The sequence below is a fragment of the Elgaria multicarinata genome, chromosome 4 (genome assembly GCF_023053635.1).
Source record: "Elgaria multicarinata webbii isolate HBS135686 ecotype San Diego chromosome 4, rElgMul1.1.pri, whole genome shotgun sequence".
NCBI classification, from domain to species: Eukaryota; Metazoa; Chordata; class Lepidosauria; order Squamata; family Anguidae; genus Elgaria; species Elgaria multicarinata.
This window is the reverse complement of record NC_086174.1, coordinates 83,576,374-83,601,321: the sequence shown is the minus strand read 5'-3', so window position 1 is coordinate 83,601,321 and position 24,948 is coordinate 83,576,374. Positions and strand designations below refer to the sequence as shown.

General features: G+C 39.2%; 1 protein-coding gene across 4 annotated transcripts in view; it reads left to right on the top strand.

Annotated features, from left to right (window-relative positions):
* LAMA2 (laminin subunit alpha 2) overlaps nt 1–24,948 on the top strand; it is a 477,652-nt gene that overhangs the window by 99,048 nt on the left and 353,656 nt on the right. For all 4 annotated transcript variants that reach the window (XM_063124695.1, XM_063124694.1, XM_063124692.1 and 1 more), the window contains exons 2-3: nt 6,028–6,198; nt 14,211–14,323. In XM_063124695.1, the coding sequence (XP_062980765.1) occupies nt 6,028–6,198; nt 14,211–14,323 (284 nt within the window). The remainder of the gene's footprint in view (nt 1–6,027; nt 6,199–14,210; nt 14,324–24,948) is intronic.

Here is a 24,948-nt window from a genome sequence, read left to right as displayed (position 1 = left end):
TAGGCAGATTGCTTTGTTTCCTCCTTTGAAGTGGCAAGTGCTGTTTGCAGTGGAGAAACAGAGGAGATAATTGTCTCAAATAGCCATGTGTTAGCAGAAACTGTGGTGATATTAGTCAGAAAAAGAATGGTTGGGTGACATCAAGTCCATTTTTATAATCCTCTATAAAATGCATTTTAGACTGACAGTTTGGAAACTTCTGTGCCCTTTGTTTCCATGATGAATTAAGCTTTCTAGCCTTTAACATTGGCCTACTCAACTTGTGACCTGCCAAGCTCATCAGCCATGGATGTTTACCCACAAAGGATTTGATGCATCACTTGTTTTGCTACATACATGGATCAGAAAAAGAGGATAGTTGTTAGGCCAGAAGATGTAGCTAGTGTGAGTGGTGTTCAGTTTGGTGGGTAGCACATTATGTTGGCCAGGGAAGTCTGTCATGTTGTTTGTTCAGTACTCCACGTATTTCACACTCTGTTTAGTGCCTAAAAATAGCAACAAATAAATAAGACAAGAAGGGGAAGAATTGCTAAGATATTGCATGTAATTTAAAACTTAAATCAAAGTTTGCTTTTTAATGGCTTGGAACCAGACGAAGTCCACCATGAATGGAAAGTTTCCTTCCAATTGGGAAGGGAATTCAGATCCAGTAGAAGTAATAATTTCCACTGATTTCACCTTCCCTCTGTGTGGCCGGCGACACCTCCTACACTATTCCAAAGGGTCCCCATGCTCCCTGTAGCAGCTTTTTAAGGGGGCTTCAGAGTGAAAGAGAAATCGACAAATTTCAACACCCTCCTCCCTTCCTCTAGTGTGACAGAACTCTGCTGAATGGAACTCTGGATCCAACTCAGTGAATTTTGCATAACCTAGCTTGACTTTAAAGATACATTTGTGATATTTTTAAGATCTTCAATGTCTTAACTATCCACATATATGTCTATAAAGGGAAAGAAAGCAATTCCTGTCCCCAAAAAGCCATAATAAATGTAAAATAAATATATTTCTGTGCTTTCATCTTGCCAAGCTATTTGTTATATGCATCTAACAACACTATTTGTTATATGTTAGCTTTGTTGTGGTTGAGGATAATGTTATTGCAATGAATATGAATGTAATCAAATCTGAATATCAAATCAGACGTTTACAAGGGTGATACAGAGAGAAAGGGATGTGGAGAAAAGGGAAGGGAAGCAACGAGAGTTCTTACCTAGACCATCCAATCTAGAGTCTCTTCCATTCACATACTGCCAGGTATGCTAGCCCTTTTAGTTTAGGGACAGATGAAATAGGACCATATGTCCCAAATGTAATATTTCTAGTCACCAGAAGCAAAGAGAAATTGATCACTGCCAATCTTTCCTCCTGTACTGAACCCAAATTGGTAGCATAGTGCAACAAGAGGCAGCAGCCAGCTACCCTGACACAGAGAAATGTGAACTCGGATACCCATAGTTTGTTATTGGGCTAACTCTGGGTTATTTAACCCTGGTTCAGATGTCACACTAACAACCTACAAATGGGATGTTTATAGGTTGCTCATCCAAACTGGAATTGCTTGTGTGATCCATGCATGGCCCCATAAAACGTGGGTTAATTAACCCATCATTTGCTACCATGCCATGTGAACTGCCTCACTTCCTTATTGTATCTTCCTTTAAAAAGGATCATATTGTTATCTGTTCAGAGAATAAATAAGTTGTGATATATAATTTACTCATAGATGGTGTTTCATTGGGTCTCAGCACTTAATTATTTTTATAGCCATTATTCACCCACAATACAGGGGATTAGAAGCCATGGATATTTTGAGAGTTAAGTTGATTTCACTGCTGTATTTGAAAATAATTCAAAAATTACATTCTCAAATTGTACAAAGACAAATGAAATGAAAGATTCTGATTAGCATTGAATCCACCAATGCTTTCTCAGCACTAGATTACATGATGATTAAACACGGACAAATGTGATGTGTTATAGAAAGACTGCCCCCCCCCCAAAAAAAAACCCTCCCAACATGGTTTTACTCTGATTGGCTGTGTAGCACAGGCTTAGGAATTCATCATTGGCAGTCCCAGTATTTGAATTCCTCATGGTAGGAGAGCTCATCTTCCTTCTGCTGCTATTGTGCTCTGCCTGCCATCTCTGCTCATGTATGCTAGCAGGGGGTTGAATGTGACAAGATTTCTTCTCTCAGAAACACTGGCACATTGACAATGTCTCTTTAATAAAACATCTAACAATAGTTACTTTGGCTTATGCTGGTAACATGTTGCATTATGAGGTCAAATTTTGTTCTCATTTAATGACATCATATTGGCACAGTTGGAAGCAGAATGTTCTTTTACATGGTTTTGATAATTCATTGCAAAAAACAGCCACATATCACATGCCTGTATGTATGCCTGTGCACCTCTTTGTAAAACGGTGCATTTCTACAATAACTTATAGAGGTGCATGCAATTAACCCAGCAGTCTATTCAGGGAGCATATTAATTTCATTTTAACTTTGGTAATTGCATTGAAGTAATTGTTCTTCAGACAATTTCACATTATGTACCACTTTAAATACCTCCCTGAGTGTGGAGCTTCTGTTTAAAAAGAGATGCTAAATGCTGCCTCCAGGGTAGTTTTAGGGTAGCCATATTTGTGCAGAGGTGGTCTTCCCTCATTTGGTGAGGAAGCAGTGTCGTGTGGGGGTGTGTGTGATTATGTGCCATGAATAGTGTTCCCACTCAAGGTTTGACTATGTGCTCACTTCCTAGCAAACCTGCTCTCCCAACATATTTTGACCCATAGCTCAAATAAGTGTAATCATTTTCAAAGCACCAAGCTACTAATCAAAGTAAAATTAACAGTAAGGCAGTTGTTCACAGAAACAATACTCCAAAGCATAAGAAATTGTTCTGAAAAGCTAACTTTCTCATGAGTCACTATTAAATCCAACATAAAATAAGGAAGAAAATGATATGAAATTAAATGATAACATAAGCTTAACACTTTAAAAGATCATTAATACTATCAACTTGAATTAACATCTCTATGATTAGAACATTCCTATCAATTTATAATTGCAGCTAGGAAATAGCACTTAAGATGAAAAGGTTATATCAAATGATATTTTAAACTGAGGGTTGAAACAGACATTACTTTTAATCTGTATATCGTAGCTACCTCTTTTTCATTTTTACTTTAGAGTAGGTATAGAGAGCCTGATACAAGAACTTAAAATCCTCCCTACCTCCATGCTACAGTCCCAATCTAGACTAGGGGATCTGTGCATCCTCTAGAGTAAAAAAAAAAAAAAAAAGGGGGGGATGTAGCTGCTAGAAATGAATCTAAAGTAATGTTTTGCCCCTGAATTTAACCCAAAAAGTTAAATAAACCTCATCATATACCCATCATTTGCTTTTGTTGTATTTTTTTTAAAAAATATGTACATTTATTTGAATTAATTACCTCAGTGTTTTAATGAAATGCCAAAACAAGCAGTTAACTTGATGATATCAATTATTATTCCTTTTATGGCCATAATGTTGTGCTAACTCTTATTCCACATACATCTATGTGGTACTTCTATAGATAGAGGTGGATTATCACACTCAGCCACAACTACCCATGATATTTATTGAAGCAGGTGTGTAAACTAGGTGGGGTATGTAGGCCTGCCATGTTTTATTGATTAGTATGTTTTTGGCCAAATTCAAAGGTGTCCCAGATTAATCAGGAGCAGGGGTTTAAGTAAGTGTTTACTAATAAAAGTGCATAGAATAACTGCAGGTGGCATGTGCTATCTTAGAGGAAGCATTCTTCTCATTTTGTGAGTTTTTTCCTAAATGGGGTCATTTTTGCTGCATCTGCTTCCAGATTCTTTGCAGGATTAATATCAGATCACTAGACAGTTCCCCCCTTTTCTGCTACATAACTTGTAACTGGTGCTGAGCTGTAGTGGAACAAACAGAATAACCAACTAAGCTTGTGGAGAGTTGTGATTTGTTTCATGATTAAAAACAACAACTGCATTTTCACTGCTCCCCCAAAATCCTGTGAGAGTGGTTGGAACACACAAAACAGAAACTGGAAGATGAAGATGTCTAAAGTACCTATAAACAACCATGAATGAGGTATGATGAACCCAAAACAAAAGCCTCCTCCAGAAAGGTCCTGAGGTGATCAAAGATCAAATACTAAACAGGAATTGTCTTAACAATGATTCCCATTTTTGTTTTAGAAAATTCAAAGTTACTGTTGCAATAGACAGCTAATTTCAAAACCTTAAAACAGTTGAAATGTTTTCCAAGGCCAACTGAAGTTGTTTGGATAGGGTGGGAAAAATAGTTGGCAGGAAAAGGGTTAAGCACCCTCTGTGCCTTGCTCTTCCACAGTTGAGTGCAGACTGCTAGGGTTTAATTTCTGTTTTCATATGTAGCCACCAGAGGATTGTTACATGCATATGTGTATAATATCTAATTGCTCCTAAAAGGCTAGGGTATCTACTAGGGAAAATAAAATGTATGTCATGTATGTTTGCATGAGTGTGTATGTGAGAGTGGTTTTAAGGGAAAGAAAGAGCAAACAAACATTGTGGTGTGTGTTTCCCCTGTCATTCTTTTATCTTCTCCTTTTATGTTCCTGAAATACATTTTTCCAACACCTTATGCTGTAAATTCTTCTCTGCCTCGCAATATTATGTGCCTATACTGTCCTCCCATTAGATGAAGCTATATATGGTACACCTGAAAGCAGGGCACCAGTCTTCATATCATGCCGAAATGATTGCTTGCTTTTATGTTGTTTATGCTACAGAACTTCAGACATAATAATGAGGTTATAAATCAATCAGGAGGTGCCATAGCCACTGACGATTCATTTGCACTTTCAGCACCCTGCCTTTGCTGTGTAACCCCCCCCCCCCGCTGTAGAGAACCATAAATATCTCTGAATGAAAATAATAATAACAATACAACAATTGTAACGATATCAAATTTAACACACAATAACAAGTGGATGTAATCTGTAAAGATGTGGCAAGCTGCAAATTCAATACAATCCTGGCTATTGATTGACTGGTTGTACAAATTGAACAAGTTAGCAGCTAATTGGGTGCCTTGCTTAGGCAATATGTTCAACATGGCTTTTAAAGGGAGCACTAGAGTCACTAATGTAGAATGTCAGAGGATAACTGTACCATGACCAAAAGGGTCAGTAATTAAATGACACACAGGTTAATTGCAGGGACAGACAAGAGAACAGAGATGGCAGATCAGAAGGAATCGGGTGAATAATGCCACATTAATTCCAGAAGGAGAAAGAAGAAAAGCTTCGGAAATCTGTTACACATTCAGGCCCATCCTTGGCCGTTTTAGTTGAGGTTAGGCTTTGTGCTCATTAAAGTCTGGAGCTGGAAACGGGGAATGAAGCCAGGCACGGGGGTGGCAAACATAAGACTCCTCTGTAGCTCTCAGACACAAACCCAAATTCCATTCAGTGTTGATGTCTTCAGTTTTTCAAATCCCCAGCCCACATTGTTATTTTGTTGTGAAAGATCTTAATACTTGATCCAATTTGTTGCTTGAGATTTTTTTGGGTTCTACTTTTAATTGGATAGATAGGACCAATTAGTGGTACTTGCAGTAAACTGAAGGTGTGTTTCAATAAACTGAAGGTGTGTTTGCTTGTTTTGGCATTTCATTTAAACACTGAAGTAATTAATTCAAATAAATGTACATATTTTTTTAAAAGACAACAGGTTGGGGGCAAAAGCAAATGATGGGTATATGATAAGGTTTACTTAACCTTCAAGCCCCAAAGTGTAGCTTCTAGAGATGGAATTTGCCAGAGGATTTTGATGGGTTGTGTTGCCATGCCTTTTAGTTTGTTCTGTCCATTTCCTGAACCTCTTCCAATAGCCCAAATCAGTAAGGAAAATTAGTATATCACATTTATTCTTTAATTACTGCACCAGAGTATGCAGAATTTCTGTCTTTACTTTACTCTGGCTTTACAGCATCATTTTTCTTCTTTCAGGGTTGTTTCCAGCAGTACTGAATTTGGCTTCCAATGCTCTCATCACAACAAATGCTACCTGTGGCAAAAGAGGTCCTGAAATGTACTGCAAATTGGTGGAACATGTATCTGGCCAACCAGCGAGAAACCCTCAGTGTCGAATCTGTGACCAGCACAGTAGGATCCCAAATCGTATGTATACATTTCTTTGTTTCATATTAACATTCGCTGTGTGTGTCCAATCTTTCAGGTATTTTTCTGAACACAACTGATGGCAAAAGGAAGAGGGTCTTCTCGCCAGAATGCTCTCCACAATGAGATCTGCTTCGCAATAACACTATCATATTTTTGCTAACTGGTTAAGACTTTTCTCTATTCCTAGGCATTTCATGGCATATGATGGGGGATTGAATATCCATTGTTTTATTGGGCCCAATGTTTGACTATAAGTGTTTTTGGCAGTTTTAAAGTGTTTTAAATGTTGTATGTTAAAGATTTTATTTATTTATTTATTTATTTATTTATTTATTTATTTCATTTCTATACTGCCCAATAGCCGGAGCTCTCTGGGTGGTACATTGTAGACAATGTTTTTAGTATGTTGCATTTTTATTTTACAAAATTACAACACAAAATGCAACATAATAAAAAAAATCCATTGAATACTATCTTTTTTGGGGGGTATTGGGCAATATAGAGATTATTTTTCTATTGGAGAAAATGGGGTATAGCGTGTTTTTGCTGCCAATGGAAGATTCCCTCTTGGGGCTAATATCAGCTTCAGAGATGGGGCAATTTTCAAGAGGACAGTAACATGCAGGGGAAAACTTAACAATCCCCCACAATACCTCAGAGAGCCATGCAATATCCTGCTTAGGCCTTCTTGAGTTGATATTTAAAATTTAAAAATGTGCTCATTTAATTCTTACATACATTATGTTTAATTTGTAGTATGGCTATTATTGTGTTGGCTGGAAGGTTTCTAAACAAAGGGGACCAAGCACCTTTTTTAACCGCTATGTTGTAAACATATTTGAATTATTTCTGGTTTTGTTTACCTGGTTCATTGTTGTGCATGTGATCCTCACTGCCCCCCTGTTTTCACTTTTTAGTGTTGTTCTCTATGAAGATGAAATGCCAAAGACTTAATTCAGTACAGACACTTTCCCTTTATTAACCAATCTCCAGAAGAATGTTTTTATGGGCTTAGTTTTTTAAAAAATATTTTTTTTTCCTTTTAACATAAATTTAACAAAACAAAGCAAAACAATTTGTGAGAATAAAAATAAAAAAGGAATAGAAAATTACATGAATAGAAATATCAAAATTGCATCAAATACATCATTCTTTCTTTTTTAAAAAAGGGGGAGATTATGCATAAATTTCAAGAAACACAGACCAATATCCATATATTAATCCACTCATTAGTGGCACTGATATACCACACATTCATATGTTGATGGAGTTGTAAGGTCCTCAGTCCATTGCATTATGGGAGGTGGGTATTTATCCTTCCAACATAGTTATATCAGTCTATTGGCTGTCATAAGGGCTTGGAAATCTCTATTTGCGCTGACCATAAGTTAGCTTCCAAGAGACTGGTAATAGTTTAGGAGGACATGTACATCATTCAGTATTAAAGACTGTTCCAGAATGAAGTTTATCCTTTTTATGTCCTCCTCACAAAAAGCTTAGTGAATCCAGTTTTTAATACAGATAATTCATGGTACAGATTAATTTTGACACAGATTAATTCATTCACCACTTCAGTGGCCTTTTAGCAAGTAAGGTGGCATATAAACATTAATAACAAAATAAATGATAAACATGCTAATATTCAAATACTGAATTCTATCCTCCTTCACTCCCCATCAGCCCTGTTAATGCTACCTGCTCAGTCAAACTTGAGAAATAGGAAGCAGATACACAGTCCTGGCTGATGAATATTGTGGTCCATGAAGGAGTTGTGCTCCCTAGTTGTACCTCGTTGTTCTTAGGGGAAGCCTTCTATACATCAGACACTTTATGATTAGATCAGAGTAAGTCTGTCCCCTTTCTTCCTGCATATGCATTAAATGTTATGGACATTTTCCTGGTTATTTTTCAGAACTATCCTAGCAAAGCGGGAACACCAATAACATTATTTATCCTAACTCAGAGAGCTATGCAGTATCATTTTATCCTCTTAGAAGACTCTGAGAAGAATGACATAATCATTTGCTTATCTGCGTGGGTCTGTGATCATCAGTATCTCCAGTAAGAGGACAGTGTGGACAAATTCTGGGGGCTCTGTAATCTAATGTACCATTCTATTAACCCGTATTGCACCCTTTAGCTTCTGTAAACACCTTGTGTATTGCAATTCCATCTGCCTCTGTTAATCTGCAGTGCAGTCAGCCATTAAAATAACACGGTCTTTCATTACAAGCCCATCTCATTTTAAGGTTTGCAAAATGTTCATTTGGCAACATGAACTGTTTTATTTATCCAGAGATGGCCCTTTAATAAGAGTGCCATGTAATGTAACCAGACTTTAAATGGTCCCCTTGGAATTTGTGAATCTGGTGTACCTCCCCTTAATTATTGTAGAAGGAAATGAACACACACTCCCTGGTTAATCATATGTGAGCACAAATTAAAGACCACACTTTGATGGGTTGCCTGTGTGAACTAACTCCCTTGTCATTTATCACTGAGATAGGTCCTTGTGTTAAGCCTGCAGTTTTATCCCTTTTTACTGGCAGAGTATAGTATATTTTGTCTTTTCCTTTCTAAAAATAAGGAATACATTCCAGCAATTAATCAGTGGTTTCAAATTAATTAAGATTAAACTTCTGTAATGGGATTACAGTTAATTATACATTCATCTCTCATTCCTCCTATTCATGACTAGCCCTCATATCAATTTCACTTGAGGAGGCTGATAGCAAAATTTCCAATTAGGCAACTTCTATCACTATCACCTTGGAGACCTGGGTTTGATTTACAGCTGATTTCTCCCCTAAGATACTTTTAAGCTCATTTCTAAAAGAAAAAAGAAAAAAAGATCAGACATAGTAAAAGATCACACAATATCTAGAGCAAAGGATTCTCCCACCCTTGGTATCTTCTTTAAAATACAAAGATGAATCCAATAATAACTCAATACTTTCCCTAATCTTATAACACAATGCTGTTAATGCATCCTAGTGGTGCTGATTCATTTGATATTTACATACAGTGTATGGCATTTGCAATTTTGAGACTGACACCTTCCTTCCCACCCACAAATGTGCTTAAATTGTGCTCTCACATGTGTTCTGGCACTCCGTTTTTTTCAGTAGTGAGACAGGATTCCTTTCCTTCAGTGAGCTACTGATGTGATATGAACCTATGAAATTAGAGATTATCAATCTGGTTGGTAAGTTCAGATAACTGTTGATAGATAATATGCAAAATCCAGATAATGTATGTTATCTCCAGATCTTGGGTATTATTCATTGCCCATATCCAACAAGGGACATCAGTGCACACATACAATAAACTCTTGGCTGGATTGGGACCAGCATGTGCAACAGGGCACTGTACGCATTGATATCTCAGCTGGATAACTGTATCCAATGGTTGGGGGATGTCCATGTAGTTCTTGTTGTTTACATGACCCAGACTTTCAGCAGTGACTTAGATCCTGTCTCAGAGAGGCCAGTGGAAACAGAAGGGCCACTAGGACAATCTAAACATAAGAGGTCTGAACTAACACCACTAAGCCTTAGCCCAGCCTCAGATCCTCAAAAACTAGAATACCCGGGGCAGTATCCAATGGTGGTCCTATGTAAACTAGACCCTTTCACTTCAATGGATCTACTCTGTGTAGGAGTGTCATTGGATACTGCCCACTGTGACACTGGCTCCCACTGCGTCTGTGCATGACTGCAGACAATGTGCTCAATGAGAGATAGCAGATGCGAAAGGAATGCCAGACTTCAGAAAGGATCCCTGTCCTTTCAGGGATCTCTGATAGATAGTCAAGCTGAGCAACATTATAAAGAGTTCAGTGATCATCCAGCCTTGCCAGAACCCCTTGTCTCTTGCCTTGGGTTGATGAAGAGTTCTGAAGGACTTGTCTTGAACCACCCTTGTTCTGTGATGCCAGTTCTTATCCTGGCAAGAACTGACATGGACACATTTAACCATTCGTGGTGGGCACAGGAGAGGTGTAGCAAGGACAAGTAAGATACCCAAAAGATTGACTGCAAGTTAGAAGTGGCATCAGAGCCCCAACAAACTAAACCTACAGTTTTCATCACTAACAGAAATCTATTTCACAGCGATCCATGCTGCCAATAAGAAAACTTTTAGAAAGTTAATTAAAATGTGGGAGGTGCAGGACACCTTGTTGGGGGCCAAGAGAAGTATCTGGAGTTCATTAGTGCCCATGGGCACCTTGGTGTTTTAGTTAAATATCTGGGGGGTTGGTGCATTGGTTGCTTACCCCTGTGTTACACAGTCTCTGCCTGTTGATTGGTTGCTCTTGCTGCATGTTCCAAGCTACTGCCCAACTTGCTTCCTTCTGATGCCACTGTGATGTCTTGCTTTCACCTGTGATGCCCACCTGACAGGACTAGGCACGCCACTCACACTCGGGACTTAATTCAACACCACCACCCCGGTGCTGATGACGCTTGTGAGGGTTTAGGCTTACTGCTGCTGCCCCTGTCTCTATTAGGACCCACAGCCCAGCAACCTAGCTCTCAGTTCTCCTTTCCACTGCCACTATTAACTGTACCCTCTTCAGGCACTCCTCCACAGACCACACCAGTTGTTCAAATTAACTGGAATTTATTAACAGAAGTAATTGCATGTAAACAAGCTTAATGGTTTCCTCAGTTGCAGTGCATATGGTTACAAGGTTTCAATGTGTATTGGTTTCTGTAAGTTCTCTCTTAAAAGGTTTCACTGTGGAATTCTACTGTTCCTTATTATAATCATCTGTATTCCCAACACAATGTCCTACATAAATCTTTCTTTTCCAGTATCTGCCTATCAATCTCTTCACACCATATAATCTAACACTCTCACTCCCTTATCATACACTCTCATATATTCATCTACTACTCAGCTCCTGTCAGCCAAAACCATATATATATACACACATTTCTCCAGCTCCTCCCACTCTCCCACTGCCATCCAATCCAAGCACTCCCCTGCCACCATCAGATCAGCACTCAGCACTCAGGCATTCACTCCCTCCTCTTCTACTTTATACTTACCAGACTTGTAAACACAAATTGTAAGTACATTTAGGCCTACTTACTTCCTGGAACTGTATGCATTTTAAACTCTTTTAAAGACATATATAAAAACCTGCATAATGTAAACAATAACTTTGCAAATAGAATGGCATATAAGGCAGCTAAACATCTCAGCCACCATGGGCTCATCCTTGCCAGGATGGGACAGTTGTTGGATGGAATCTATTATTATTTATTATTATTATTATTATTATTATTATTATTATTATTAATTTATTTATATAGCACCATCAATGTACATGGTGCTGTACAGATAACACAGTAAATAGCAAGACCCTGCCGCATAGGCTTACAATCTAATAAGTTGTAGTAAACAATAAAGAGGGAAGGAGAATGCAAACAGGCACAGGGAAGTGTAAACAGGTACCGGGTAGGGAGAAGCTAACAGTATAGAGTCAGAACAAACTCAATATTTGAAGGCTATTGGGAAAAGAAAAGTTTTTAGCTGAGTTTTAAAAGCAGTGATTGAGTTTGTAGTTCTCAAGTGTTCTGGAAGAGCGTTCCAGGCGTAAGGGGCAGCAGAAGAAAAAGGACAAACATGACAACAAATAGATTGCTGTCCTGTCAGCTTCTTCTGCTGGGCTTCAGCCCCAGATAACAGCTAATCATAAGAGATGATAAGCAAAACAGATGATAATTTTTGTCTTTCCCATGTATCTCCATGTAAGTGCAGCTTGTAGGCCTCAGCTAATGATTGACCAAACAGTTCATTTTATTTTATATGCTGTTCATTGCTTTAGAGACCCTTTGGGCCAAAAAGTGGTGGTATTATTATTAAAAAATTCCCCATGGTGTTAACAAATGAAAAGAAATACAAATATAGTCATACAAAACATAATTCATTCAATTGCTTTCCTAATTGCTGCACTGTGGTGCCAAAACATCATTTAGCAATGTAAAGATCTTGTAACTAGCCACTCATCTAGTTGACTTGGGCGGGATCTACACTACTGGTTTATAATGGTATTGACAACTATTGGGGCCCAGGTCACTTTCCATATACTGTTTTCAAACCACATTCAAAGCGTTATATCCTACTTGGTGTAGGCAAATAAGAATCCTCTCCAAGTGAAGCAACAAAGCTTTACAAATGCATTATACGTGGGGCTGCCTTTGAAAACGGTCCGGAAACTTCAACTGGTACAAAACGGGGCAGCATGATTACTAACAGGGACTGGCCGATGAGACCACATCACGCCAGTCCTTTTCCAGCTTCATTGGCTGCCAGTCCAGGTCCGGGCCCGATTCAAAGTGCTGGTATTAACATTTAAAGCCCTAAACGGCTTGGGGCCAGGCTATCTGAAGGAACGCCTCCTCCCGTATGTACCTGCCCGGACCCTAAGGTCATCTTCAGGGGTCCTTATCTGCGAGCCCCTGCCAAAGGAAGTGAGGCAGGTGGCTACCAGGAGGAGGGCCTTCTCTGCTGTGGCACCCCGGCTGTGGAATGAGCTCCCTAAGGAGGTTCGCTTGGCACCTACGTTATATGCTTTTAGACGCCAGGTGAAGACCTTTTTATTCTCCCAGCATTGTAAGAGTCTATAAATTTTTTTAACTTGGGTGTTTTAAATTTGTAATTTTGCATTGTTGCTGTTTTTATCTGGTTGAGCTTTTATATTGTATTTTATATTATGGTTTTATACTGTTGTTCTATACTTTGAATGTTTTTAGTTTTTGTGAACTGCCCAGAGAGCTCCGGCTCTTGGGCGGTATAGAAATGTAATAAATAAATAAATAAATAAATAAATGAGGGGCTTTTGAAAGTTACCAAAGTTCAAATGCAGTTTCACGATGTATGATAAGCTGCTGTTAGGAAAGAAAATAATAGAACCCCTCAATTGCTGCTCACGTTATTTAATTTACTGACAATATTAATGACCTACCTTTTAGCCCAAACTGGGCTCACAAGGCATGTACAAAAAAATCAAAACAAACCAGATGAACAGAGCTATCAGAGAGCAGAATCAATCCCGATTAAAACCCACAAGAATTCAAAAAGAACATAACTTCACCACCCACCTGAAACTGAGCAAAGGTGGGAACAGTTTTACCTTTCTAGGGAGAGAACGGCACAATCAGGGTGCTAGAAAAGAAAAGGCCGTGTTGCTGTGGGACTGAAGTTTTTAAAGAATGTAGTAGGTCATCGCCACGTCTGTAAGGGAACACAAATTACTTTTGAGGGAATGGGAGTTGCAGTAACATCAGCTGCAACTTTAGTGGGATTGAGGTAGCTGTTTATATACTTCCCAAGTCCTCCCGATTTTCCTCACTCAGTTTTTAATTCTGTTGCTTCAATATGTTTTGCCCTTTCTTTCTTTTGCTACTTTCTTTTTCTTTCTTTTTTTTTTTTTAAAAAAATACATTCTAGCAGTCACTGCTGGCAATTGCAGAGCTGTGCTTGAAAAGTTACGGATTCCTCAGCATGGCATATTCTCTATTTTTTTCTTTTCTTTTTCTTTATACACCTCGCAGCTGACACTTTGTGGAGTACAGTTCAATAGACACTGCTGCTGAGTATCTAAGATTCACTTCGGTGGAATATGCATGGGAAATGTATTTCAAGTCCCATTGAAATTAATGTTGATTTAATTGCAGCACTGGCTGGATTGTTATAATAAGCCATAGCTTGCTTTTTATTGTGTGTGTATGTTGATTATTTTTAAAACTCTCTATATTTAATCTCATTAGGAATCTAAACATGTACTTGAAATGCATTTCATAATAAAGATGTGAGAACACATTTAAAATCTGCAGTGTACCATAACAAGCGCAGGAATATAGTATTATCTGAGGTGTTATAATATGATCCTTACATACTGTATGAGACAAATAGAATAGTGGGTGAGATGGAAGCTGAATCACGTTCACTATTAATTAACTTTATTATTATTTTCCATTTTACTGTTCGCCCAACAGTGCGACACCCGATAACAAATGCAATTGATGGCAAGAATACTTGGTGGCAAAGTCCTAGCATTCAGAATGGGAAGGAATATCATTATGTGACCATTACTCTGGATCTTCGTCAGGTAAGCTTTTTATTTGTTATGGCCTCTGCATTTTGGTAGTGAAATTGCTCCCATGTTCTTCCAAAGCCTATCAGCGGTGCTTCTGAGCATCTGTTACCTCCTGGATTATCACCAACCGAGCATTGATTAGCTTACAAACAATACAAAATGTGAGCTGTTCATGGTAATATAACATTTCCATATTCTCTTCCATGTTGAAGCATCAATATTATGTATTCATTCTTTTTATTTAAAACTTTATTTATTTATTTATTATTACATTTATATCCCACCTTTTTTCCTCCAAGGAACCCAAGGCAGCATACATAATAATTCTCTTCTCCATTTTATCCTCACAACAACAACCCCATGAGGAAGGTTGGGATGAGAGTTTCTGACTGGCCCAAAGTCACCCAGTAAGCTTTCATGGGCGAATGGGGACTAGAACCTGGATCTCCCAACTTCCAGGCCAACACTCTAGCCGTTACGCCACATTGGCTCTCTTTTTTAATATTGCACTTCATCATATTGTATTTCAGCATATTGTAGAACATGTAAAAGACATAAAAATAAGAATGTTAGAACTACTGCAGATAGAAAGGGCCATAGCTCAGTGGCAGAGCACACACTTTTCTTGCAGAAAATCCAGGTTTAAAACTTGGCATCTCCAAGCAGGGCTGGAAAAGTCTCCTGTTAAACCAGCATTCTCCAGCAGTCATGGAAAATGCAGGTCTTGGGAGAAGGAGGGCATCATTCCGAGGAAGAGGGAAATGAACTCTTAGAAGGGACCCATTCCGAGGAAGATGAGCAAATGTCCTCCCGCATCAAGGATGTGCCTCTAGCAGGAGGGGGGCTTGTGATAGTGGGAGATTCAATCATTAGACACATAGACAGTTTGGTTTATGATGGGTTGATAATCTGAACAACTGTTGGTTATCATGTTGTGTGTTGGACTCTATTGACTATTTCGTCACGCACAGTTGGTTATTTTCAGCAACTACAGAGTCCCCTGGCAAGAGTGACCAAAGTGGCAGCTGCTCTAGCCTGCCGGCAGAACTCGCAATAGCTGATGGGATACCAGCGGGAGGACTGAGGGGTGGAGAGTGGGCAGGGGATGCGTTAATTAAGCACTCTGTTGACTAATAGTCAACTCGACGCTGCTCTTAATCCACACCATGGTTACTTATAATCATGTCATGTGGGGAGTACCCCCTTGATAATCAACTGTGGAGTTCACTATTAACCTACGATTGACTATTGTATTGTCCGAACACAGCCTATGTCTTTCCACCTGCAGCTGAAACCCTATTCCCCCCCCCCCCGACTCCTTGGGCCAACAGCACTTACAGCAATGAAGGAAGTGGTTAATACAGGGATGATCGCTCACCTAGGGATCCACTCCTAGATTCAGGTAGCTTCGCAACAGAGAAGGTACATGGCACACTGTTTCAGCTCCAAGGCATGCATTAAGAGAGAGATGTGGGGGGAGGCTCCACTCGTCCCCCCGTAAGAGCTAAAAATGGCAGTTTTTCCTAAAATTATATAAACAGTGCAATTCATTAAAGTCTACGGGGTGTTGCTGACTTTTATAAATTGCACTGTTGCTACAATGAAGTTCACTGCCCCATCTGCATTTTCCTGAAACACCAACACTCCAGGAGAGTAGATAACAACAGAGGACTACACTGCAAAATTGTCATACACTAATCTAACCTTTCTCCTGTGCAAAACAACATTGTGCTACTTTGCAGGGCTGGTGTAACCCACACTTTCTCAAGCTACAACACTGCCTCCTGCAATGTGATTTATCTGCACACATGGTCAGGGTAATTTTTAGATGTTTATAAATACAGATTATTTTTTTTAAGATGACCTAAATTAGAAGATTATAGACACTCACATGGGCAGTTCGTGTGTGTGTGTGTGTGTGTGTGTGTGTGTGTGTGTGAGAGAGAGAGAGAGAGAGAGAGAGAGAGAGAGAGAACAAGAACATACGTATTACCTTTTAGGCTATTACTTCAGTACACACTTTTAAAACAAATATTAAATATCAAGCTTTTCCTCTAGTGTCTAGAACAATGGAAGTTAATATTACTGTATATTTCCTTAGAAATGTAAAAATATGAGAGACTGCAGCACAACCTTGTGTTGTTTCAAAATTTTGAATTGCTAAAAATGTGAGTAAATGATATGGGCACAGATCCAGTTTTCTATAACCCAGGGATGTGTTAAAAGAAATGTCATTTTACTACAGAAAGCTCAGCAAACTGTGTCAGTTTTAAAAAAGAAAATAGTTAACCTAGTATACTTGGAAAGCTAACAAGACCTGATAATTTGCATAGACTCAGTAGGAAGTAGCCTTAGGTTTCTCATTGCATTTCCTGCCAATCATTTCCTTCTCATTCCACAGTAAACTTGATGAAATGACAGCTGTATAAGTTTTAGAAGGCTGTTTTCTTTTGATGCTCACGAGTATGCTGGATTATGGCAGGTATGCACGTAAGACAATATGGAGTGTCTGAAAAGAAGTGTTTTTATTTCCCTCTAGCTAATGCAAATATAGAATAACTAGTAGGTGCCAGAACAAACAAATCTCAGTTTTAGAACCTATCCTGCTGCTTTTCGGTATCTAAGAAATTAAAAATAGACTAGATTAACCTAAGAGGTTCCACCCTTCCCTTTATCCGTTCTGCATGGAAGATTGTCACATTGGCTCCTGAATCTGCTCTCTTGGCTATCGGTTGCTCCTACACCCTCTGTGACAATATCCAGAGTATCAGCAACAGTGTTGGGGAAAAGAATAGAAATTACAGTATTTCATTTGCAGGAACAAGAAATAAAGAGCCATCTCCAAAGACTGGGATGAAACAGGCTTCCTGTTTATTTAAGGAAGAAGGCATATAAAGCTAGCTAAAATAATAAGGGAGCAAGAAACTAGATGTGATGGAGGTGCTCAGGTAAGTTAGCATAGTCAGCTGAGATTCCTGACTGGCAAAACTCTATGGATGCTTCAGCTAACACCCATAATTCACTTGGACTTTCATGGGGAGTGACTGAGTGATGTGGAGAATCTCTAACCCTTACTGGTTGCTAGTAACTTTAGTACCAAAACCTGCAGTCTCATCTTAGAGTAGCCCTGTAAATGTTCTACCATTTTCTATACCAATAAAATGCCCCTTCTGTAGCTCAAACTGATTAGAGCCCATTATTCCATATCTTGCACTCTGGGATGATCAAGAAGAGATCGTGGCCCTCCTCTGTGTGACAACCTTGCAAGTATTTGAAGAGTGCTATTATGACTCCCCTCAATCTTCTCTTCTCATGCTAAACATGCCCAGTTCTTTCAGTCTCTCCTCATGGGGCTTTGTTTCCAGACCCCTGATCATCCTTGTTGCCCTCCTCTGAATACACTCCAGCTTGTCTGCATCTTTCTTGAAGTGTGGTGCCGAGAACTGGATGCAATACTCAAGATGAGGCTTACTTAAGAGTAAGCCCTATTGAACACAATGGATCTTACTTCTGAGTAGACATAAGAATGTGCTGTAAGTTTGTACTCACTACAATTACTTGGGACTATGCGCCATTGAACTTAAAGGTGGGGTGGGGTGGGGTGGGTCAGATCTGCCTCCCTTTGTTACAGAGAGGCATTTTACCCTCTTCTCTCTCAGTCGCAGACATGGAAAATCCTTTCTCTGCAAGTTCATAGAGCAATGCCGGCTTTACACACTGCTGAATTTACACCATTAAGGGTTTATTGCAATTTATCTTTGATCTTTTAAAAACCGTAATAAACGGGGGAAACTGTGGGAGACGTCCTGTTTGTTGACAATGTCATGAAATTGACCTGCAAACTTCTGTGAGTGGCTGGTCACGAGGGTGCTATAAATCACTGGTTTAGAGAAGCCCCACGTAAACACACACACACACCAGCCCTGATTGAGATAATATCGCACACAACAAGGTGTACAGTACAAAGGTTAAAGTTTTCTAGTGACATGCTTTGACTTATTAAATGTTATAGGGGACTGTCCTCTTCTGGTCAGAAGCAGAAGCCCATAGGGTTCAGGACTGGAAGGTAGTTGGAATGTTGTAGCACTTAGAAGAGATCCTAGTAAGCAACTCGCTCTAACAAGTTTTGAGGCTAGACTGAAGCCTTTTATACTTCAGCCTGGAAGCTCTTTCTTAGACTCCACCCCTTCCCACAAAGTGGAAGCCTTAAAGGAACAGGCCTCTAGTCTTGAGCCTAGCGCACCTCAGTCTCTCCATGAGCAAGGCCCTGCTGGCATCGGTACACCAGCTTCATGGATTATGGAGATCTAAGAGATGGGTGTGCTGGCCCAGTGCTGGAGCTAGCCTAGTGTTGGTTCATGCTCAAAGGTCTTCAGCTCGGGGGCCTCCACCTCTGGCTTGAGGGTCTCTGGTTCCTCTTCTGTGGGCACCACCGCTTCCTCAGCTTCTGTGTCTGTGTTGGGGGTCACTGTTACAATCTGGTGTCTTGAAAAGGAGGGGAAGTGCTGCTGTTTTCAGAGGTGACCACATCAGCTGCAGTGTGTATTTCTAGCCTCAGAGATACACATTTCTCTATATAATAGAACATTAATGTAATACTGAATAAAATATGAGATTTTTGTTTCTGTTGAGCTCTTATGAATAGGGTCAAGAGGATAAGACTAAAGCATCAGAAGGCTTTGTATTTCTCTTTATTGGAAAGCACCAAATTCAGAGGTTCACTGAGGGGTCCTTATTGAAATGCAACAGATTTTTGTATAGCAGATGGGATATTTTCAATTTCTAAAAGCCATAGGCTGTAAATTGTAGAAATGCATTAGTGCCTATTATTGATATTTATGAATGTATGCAGAACGCCTTTAACAAATTCTAATGTTATGGAAAAAAACCAGGAAAATAATTACAGTTTTCTTCATTAAATAAATCTGGGCCATTTTGGGGAACTGAATTATATTTCTTTGACTATCTACTATAATAAAATAATGGCATAAAAGGATAATAAAAACGTATTTGCAGAACTGACACATTTTTAGAAGCAAAAACATTATTCCGTTTCTGTATAATAATGGTATAATGGAAGTCTTTCCCCATTGGTGGACCTCTTTTTGTTAGCGCTCTCCAGAGAAGGATTACAACAGGCTGTCACTAGTCAGACTGACCCTCTTGACATACCCTAGGATGTCCAGCTGCTTTGGGGTTTCAAAGCCCTAGAGTTAAGACCCCTCCCATCAGCCCAAATTCTAGAGAAATACATTTTTAAACAAATGAAGCCAAATGTCAAAAGTATATAAAGCAAGTTTATTTGCAGGGCAAGGGTAAGAAAAAAGGGGAAAGCCATAAATTTCACACAGATACTTGGAAATAAAATAAAAAATTCTGTCTAACTTAGCTAGTTAGATTTGGTTTAGTAGAATCTTGGCTTTCAGAGCATGTGTAGAATTCCTTCCAGAAGAGATGTTTGGAGAGTATAGAGTCCTTATAGAGTATATTAGGTCTTTTGATAGTTTCATGGAGACAAAGTAACTGAGGGTATGCCTCACATATTTATGGAAGTTGAAATTTGGACTAATGATGAGAGAAGCTTGAACTTTAATGCAAGGGGTCTAGCTAGCCAATTAGAAATTTATTTAGAGGCTTCTATTATTAAAAAAAACAAAAGAGCTAGCTAATTTAGATAGCCTATTTTTAAAAAGAAAGAAAGAAAGAACCATAGAATAGTAGAGTTGGAAGGGGCCTATAAGGCCATCAAGTCCAACTGGCTGCTCAATGCAGGAATCCAACTCAAAGTATCCCTTACAGATGGTTGTTCAGCTGCCTCTTGAATGCCTCTAGTGTTGGAGAACCCACGACCTCCCTAGATAATTGGTTCCATTGTCATATTGGTCTAATAGTCAGGATGTTTTCCCTGATGAGCAACCGGAAACTGCCTTCCTATAACTTAAGCCATTATTCTGTGTCCTGCACTCTGGGATGATCGAGAAGAGATCAAACTGGGAATGTTTGAAGTTTCTGAGAATGTCATGAGTGTGGTTTCTTTTATAGTAAGTTTCTAGCTGTCATGAAGATAGAAAAAAAGATTTTAAAACACATAATCTAGTAAAGGTACGAAGACTGAGATCCAGAAGTCACAATAGAAGAATCACGGGAGTCCTTTTCACTTTTCTCCTTTAACATGCAAAAGAGGAACTTACATTTTGTACCCATGCAGGAAAGCATAATTTCCACAACTTGCCTTTAGGTGATGATGCCCTGTCACATTTCACAGCACATGTGCGCAGCATGAACAGGCCTTATCACACTTGAAAAATCAGTTTGGGGAGATGATTTTTAGTTGAAAAGGGGAAAGGGTTAAGCAGCATATTTCTTCCTGTCCTTCCTCTGCTTCAACTCATAATCTCCCCAGTCTCATTGTGATTTATTTATTTTTAAAGTGGAGGGAAAAAATGACCCCCATGCAACATGTGGTTGGATCCTGAACCCACTTTCTATCTGAACTACTCAAAATAAATGTGTATCAATAGTCCATTTTGACCTCTATATAGTTACCTGCTTCATTGATGATTCAGTTCTGCAGAGTTAGGCATCTTAAATTAAACCTAACTTAAATTAAGCCAATGCAATTAAAACAGCCTATCTTTATTCAGTATTGGAAGCTAAGCTAAGCATTCTGTGACCAGCAAGTCTGCACATTCCTAGACCAACAGAAGTTTGTTCAATAACAGATATCATGTCAAGGTTTAGCAGTTAGTAGCACCATATGTTTTATACTGCTTCTTGTCAATTCTGCAAACTAAATGTACTTTGTTGTAATCACCATAGCTCTTAGTGAAGTTTATAATGTTTCCAAGTAAACACATGTAAGACTTGGATTTAACCTTAATTGACATATGCGTGCCTAGTGTATTCTAGTTTATATCCTTATTTGACAACCTATTTCAATGGCAGGCTGTACAGTAAGCCAAATTGGTGGAAAGTTTCAAAGTATTGTAAGACAATAGATTTAAGATGTGGTTGAATCTTGGACAGGTTTGGTCCTGTTTTTGAAATATATTACAGTGAAACAGTTTATAGGGAATGAGAATCAAGCCTTTAAAACTGGATGTTTGCAGCATAAATAACAGTATATGGGAATGTCTGTGGTCACAAGATATGACAGAATTACTATTGCAGCAGCCATTTATCTCTGAGCAGACATTAAAATTTAAGATCTTTCCTAAAGATTAAAACTATTCCAAGGGCAGCAATATTTTATTGCAAACACAGAGTTTACATGGGGATGGTGACAGCAATAGATTTTTTGGAACTAGGTTTTAATGGTGATATTGTTTTTTTATATATATTTGCAAGTATATAGGGTTAAATCCAACATGTGTTGGGCCGACAACATGTTGAGACATTCCATTTGCTGTCATAGAGGCCTTTAACAACAACAACAACCCTGACCTGGCAGCTTTAGCATGGAAGTTGAAATCTCCTAGAATTCTACAGGTCATAGAATTCTAGGGGTCCTCAACACCAAATCAGAGACCACCTCCTTCAGCTTTGGCAGGGAAACTGAAGGCAAGGGGTTGGGTGACACATCAGCAGAATCCCCAGTCTGCCCCAGGTACACAACACAAGGTACAAACACTCAGGATTGGTATTCGAGTGGACAGTAAGCATAGAGAGGGAATAGAATGGCTATAAACCAGAGCAATCCCCCCATGCCCTACCCTCCAATCAATGTTGGTGCTGCTCCTAGTACCTGGGAGGGCACACCTGGGAGAGACTAACCCCTCCCAGACCTACTCATCCATCCCAGGTTTCAGTAATGCATAGCAGATCGGCCCTCTAATCCACAAACAAATCATGGACGAGGAAGTTTTTGTTTTGAACTGACCTGTTATTCAGCAACGGCACCACCAGACTCAAAGGAAACCTGGTAAGGCAGCCAGGAACCACCAGGTTGGAAGACAAACTAGAGTCATTTGTTTTCCTGAATGGCTTAAAGCAATGAGGTGGTGGTCCTTCATGTGCTTTCAACCAGCCCATGAGAGGAAAATGCTGAATGCTGGAGTTTTCTTTGAGAATTCCATTGTAGCCACTTGTACTCTGTTTGTTATTAAGGTCCTGCCACCGCCATCACCAATTTCATCCCATAATTTTATTTTACCAGAGGAAAAATTTTGCAAGAAATTTTGGGAGACAGGTGCTGCATATTCTCCGAGGCTGGTCAGTAGTTTTTGTCCCCCCCCCCCTTTAGACTTTTTGCCCCTGTTTATGGCAGTGGCAGATGAGTAAAAGAGGTCCTTGCAGTAGCCAGCAGCTGTAAGCCATATTGTTCCCATCTAGGGAGCCATGTTCAAGAAAACACATTGAGAATCACTTTTAGCCTTTTCTCCACTTTTTTCCTGAAATCAGCTTTGGTCTGTTAGCAGCTCACTAAGCTGGAAAAAGGAGGATTATACCCCTCCCATGAAGATTGCCTCTAGAATGTTCTTGGAACAACGTTACACCAACATGGTGGTCTCTTGGTGGAGAGCCGTGGTGGCCTACAGCTGGTGGCCTCCACACGGAGCCCTCGTGCAGCCATCACAGTCTGCTACAAAATATTTTAAAAGGAAAGCAAAAAGAAAATACTTTCCAGCCACCTAAGGTAAGCGCACCTGCTAAACTGTTAGCAAAAAGGCCCATTTCTATCCCTCCCAGTTATGGGTATCACTTTCATCATCCCTAGCTTTGCTACATGGCATTAGAGGAAAGAGAGCCAAGAAATTACAAATGTTGGCAAGATTGCTTGTGGAGATGCGGATTACATTTTTGGTGGTTTGGAATCCAAATGCCATTAGGCTCATATGAGCTTGGCTGCCTGTTGTTCACCCAGCTGTAAAAAGGACCTAATCCTTTAGAGTGGAAGGGACAAGGTAGGTCTGGATATGCTTCCCTCCTCACTATTTTGTGTGCACATCTTACCCATACCAGCCATGCAAACTGGATGAGCATTGCCTTGATTAATTCCAGTGTCTTACCGAATCCCTTTTCTCAGGACATATATCCTGTTTCCCAAAACTTCTAGATACACGTTTTATTTTAGGGGGTTATTTTTTAACCCTATTACTGTGACAGCTTGGTTATACCATCTTCAACATCCCCTTTACTTGGGACATAATTTAGGAGTGATGATGAGATGTGAGAATGATAGAAGGAGTTTGAAGCCTGCCTTCCTATCTTGGCTACCTACCATTATACAGAAATGGATAGCTGTCATAAAATTGATTTTATTTATGGTAATTACATTGCTACCAGAGTCTGGAATCTACCGGTATTGAGATGATAAGCTCATGATACCTCTCAAAGCAATTGTTACAAGACGCCTGTATTAAGATTTAGAAAAGATAACACTATCCTGGTTTATGTTCTGCTGAAGTGCCAAGAGACATTGTTGCAACCATAAGGATTAAAAGTTAATTAAGAAAAAAATCCAGGCTGTTGTCATCTATACTGCTTTGCATTCCAAAGTAGATATTACACCACCAATTCCTTGCTGAAGGTTATAGAGAGCAACAGCATTGTGATTGTTTCTCCAAACTCCACTCCCAGAGTGACTTATGCTGCAATCCTATACACATTACCTGGGAATAAGTCACAATGAATTCAGAGGGACTTATTCCTGAGTAAATATGTGTTGCCTTGCACTGGAAATATCATTTATGCATTTTCAATGACATGACTAGTATGGTAGAATAAACATTAGATTAAGCCATCACAATAAATAATCAGGGGAGAGGAGGGAAACTCTAGTGTATATCGGTTTGTTGCTGCAACTCCATGAAAGATAGGTATGACAAAAGTAAGTCTCAGGTTGTTAGAAGCTATACATAATTCCTACATACATATTACTCATATTACAGATATGTATGTAGCTGTTCAATTGTATTTCTCTGTGTGACGCTGTTCTGCAAGCTAAATTACACAACCGGCTCCTAACTAATGGATTTATTTTGAGCTAGAAGAGCAGGTGGGAGCAATACACAATGAGATTTCCTGCTTCATTGGCTAGTGCTATGTAGATTAATGATTCATTTCAGCTCAATATGAATAATATTAGTGTAGTGAATAACCTTTTGTAATACGATACCGTTTCCTGTGTCTTATGAGCCATTTGTTAGTGAGTATTGCAAGTTATGGAGGTATGTTTCACAGTGTGTACTGTACAGATTGAGGCAATTACCAGTGGAAATGGAAACTTGTGTCTTATCATAGGGACCACACTGCCTAATACTGGAAAATTCTGTCGTGTTTTTAGAGGTGTATTTTATTAACCCAGATTTACAGCTCATACTGTCCCTTGTGTCTCGGGATAGAAAACAGCATTTACAAAATAATAAAATATATACCAATTAAAACGTGTGCAGCTACCTGTAAAAAATCTTCTAGCTATCCTGAACCACTAAATGCTGGGCCAAGAAGAAGAAAAACAACCAAATTGCTTCCATGATTCCTAGAGGCGTTTTTTCAAATGTTATTTAAACTGACTAGATGTATTCAATAGGTTTTGGACGTTGACTTGGACTTCTGAATGCTCCAATTTGTGTGTTGATCACAACACAACCTTACAGCATAAATCTTGTTTGCCATATATATAAACACTCCAATTA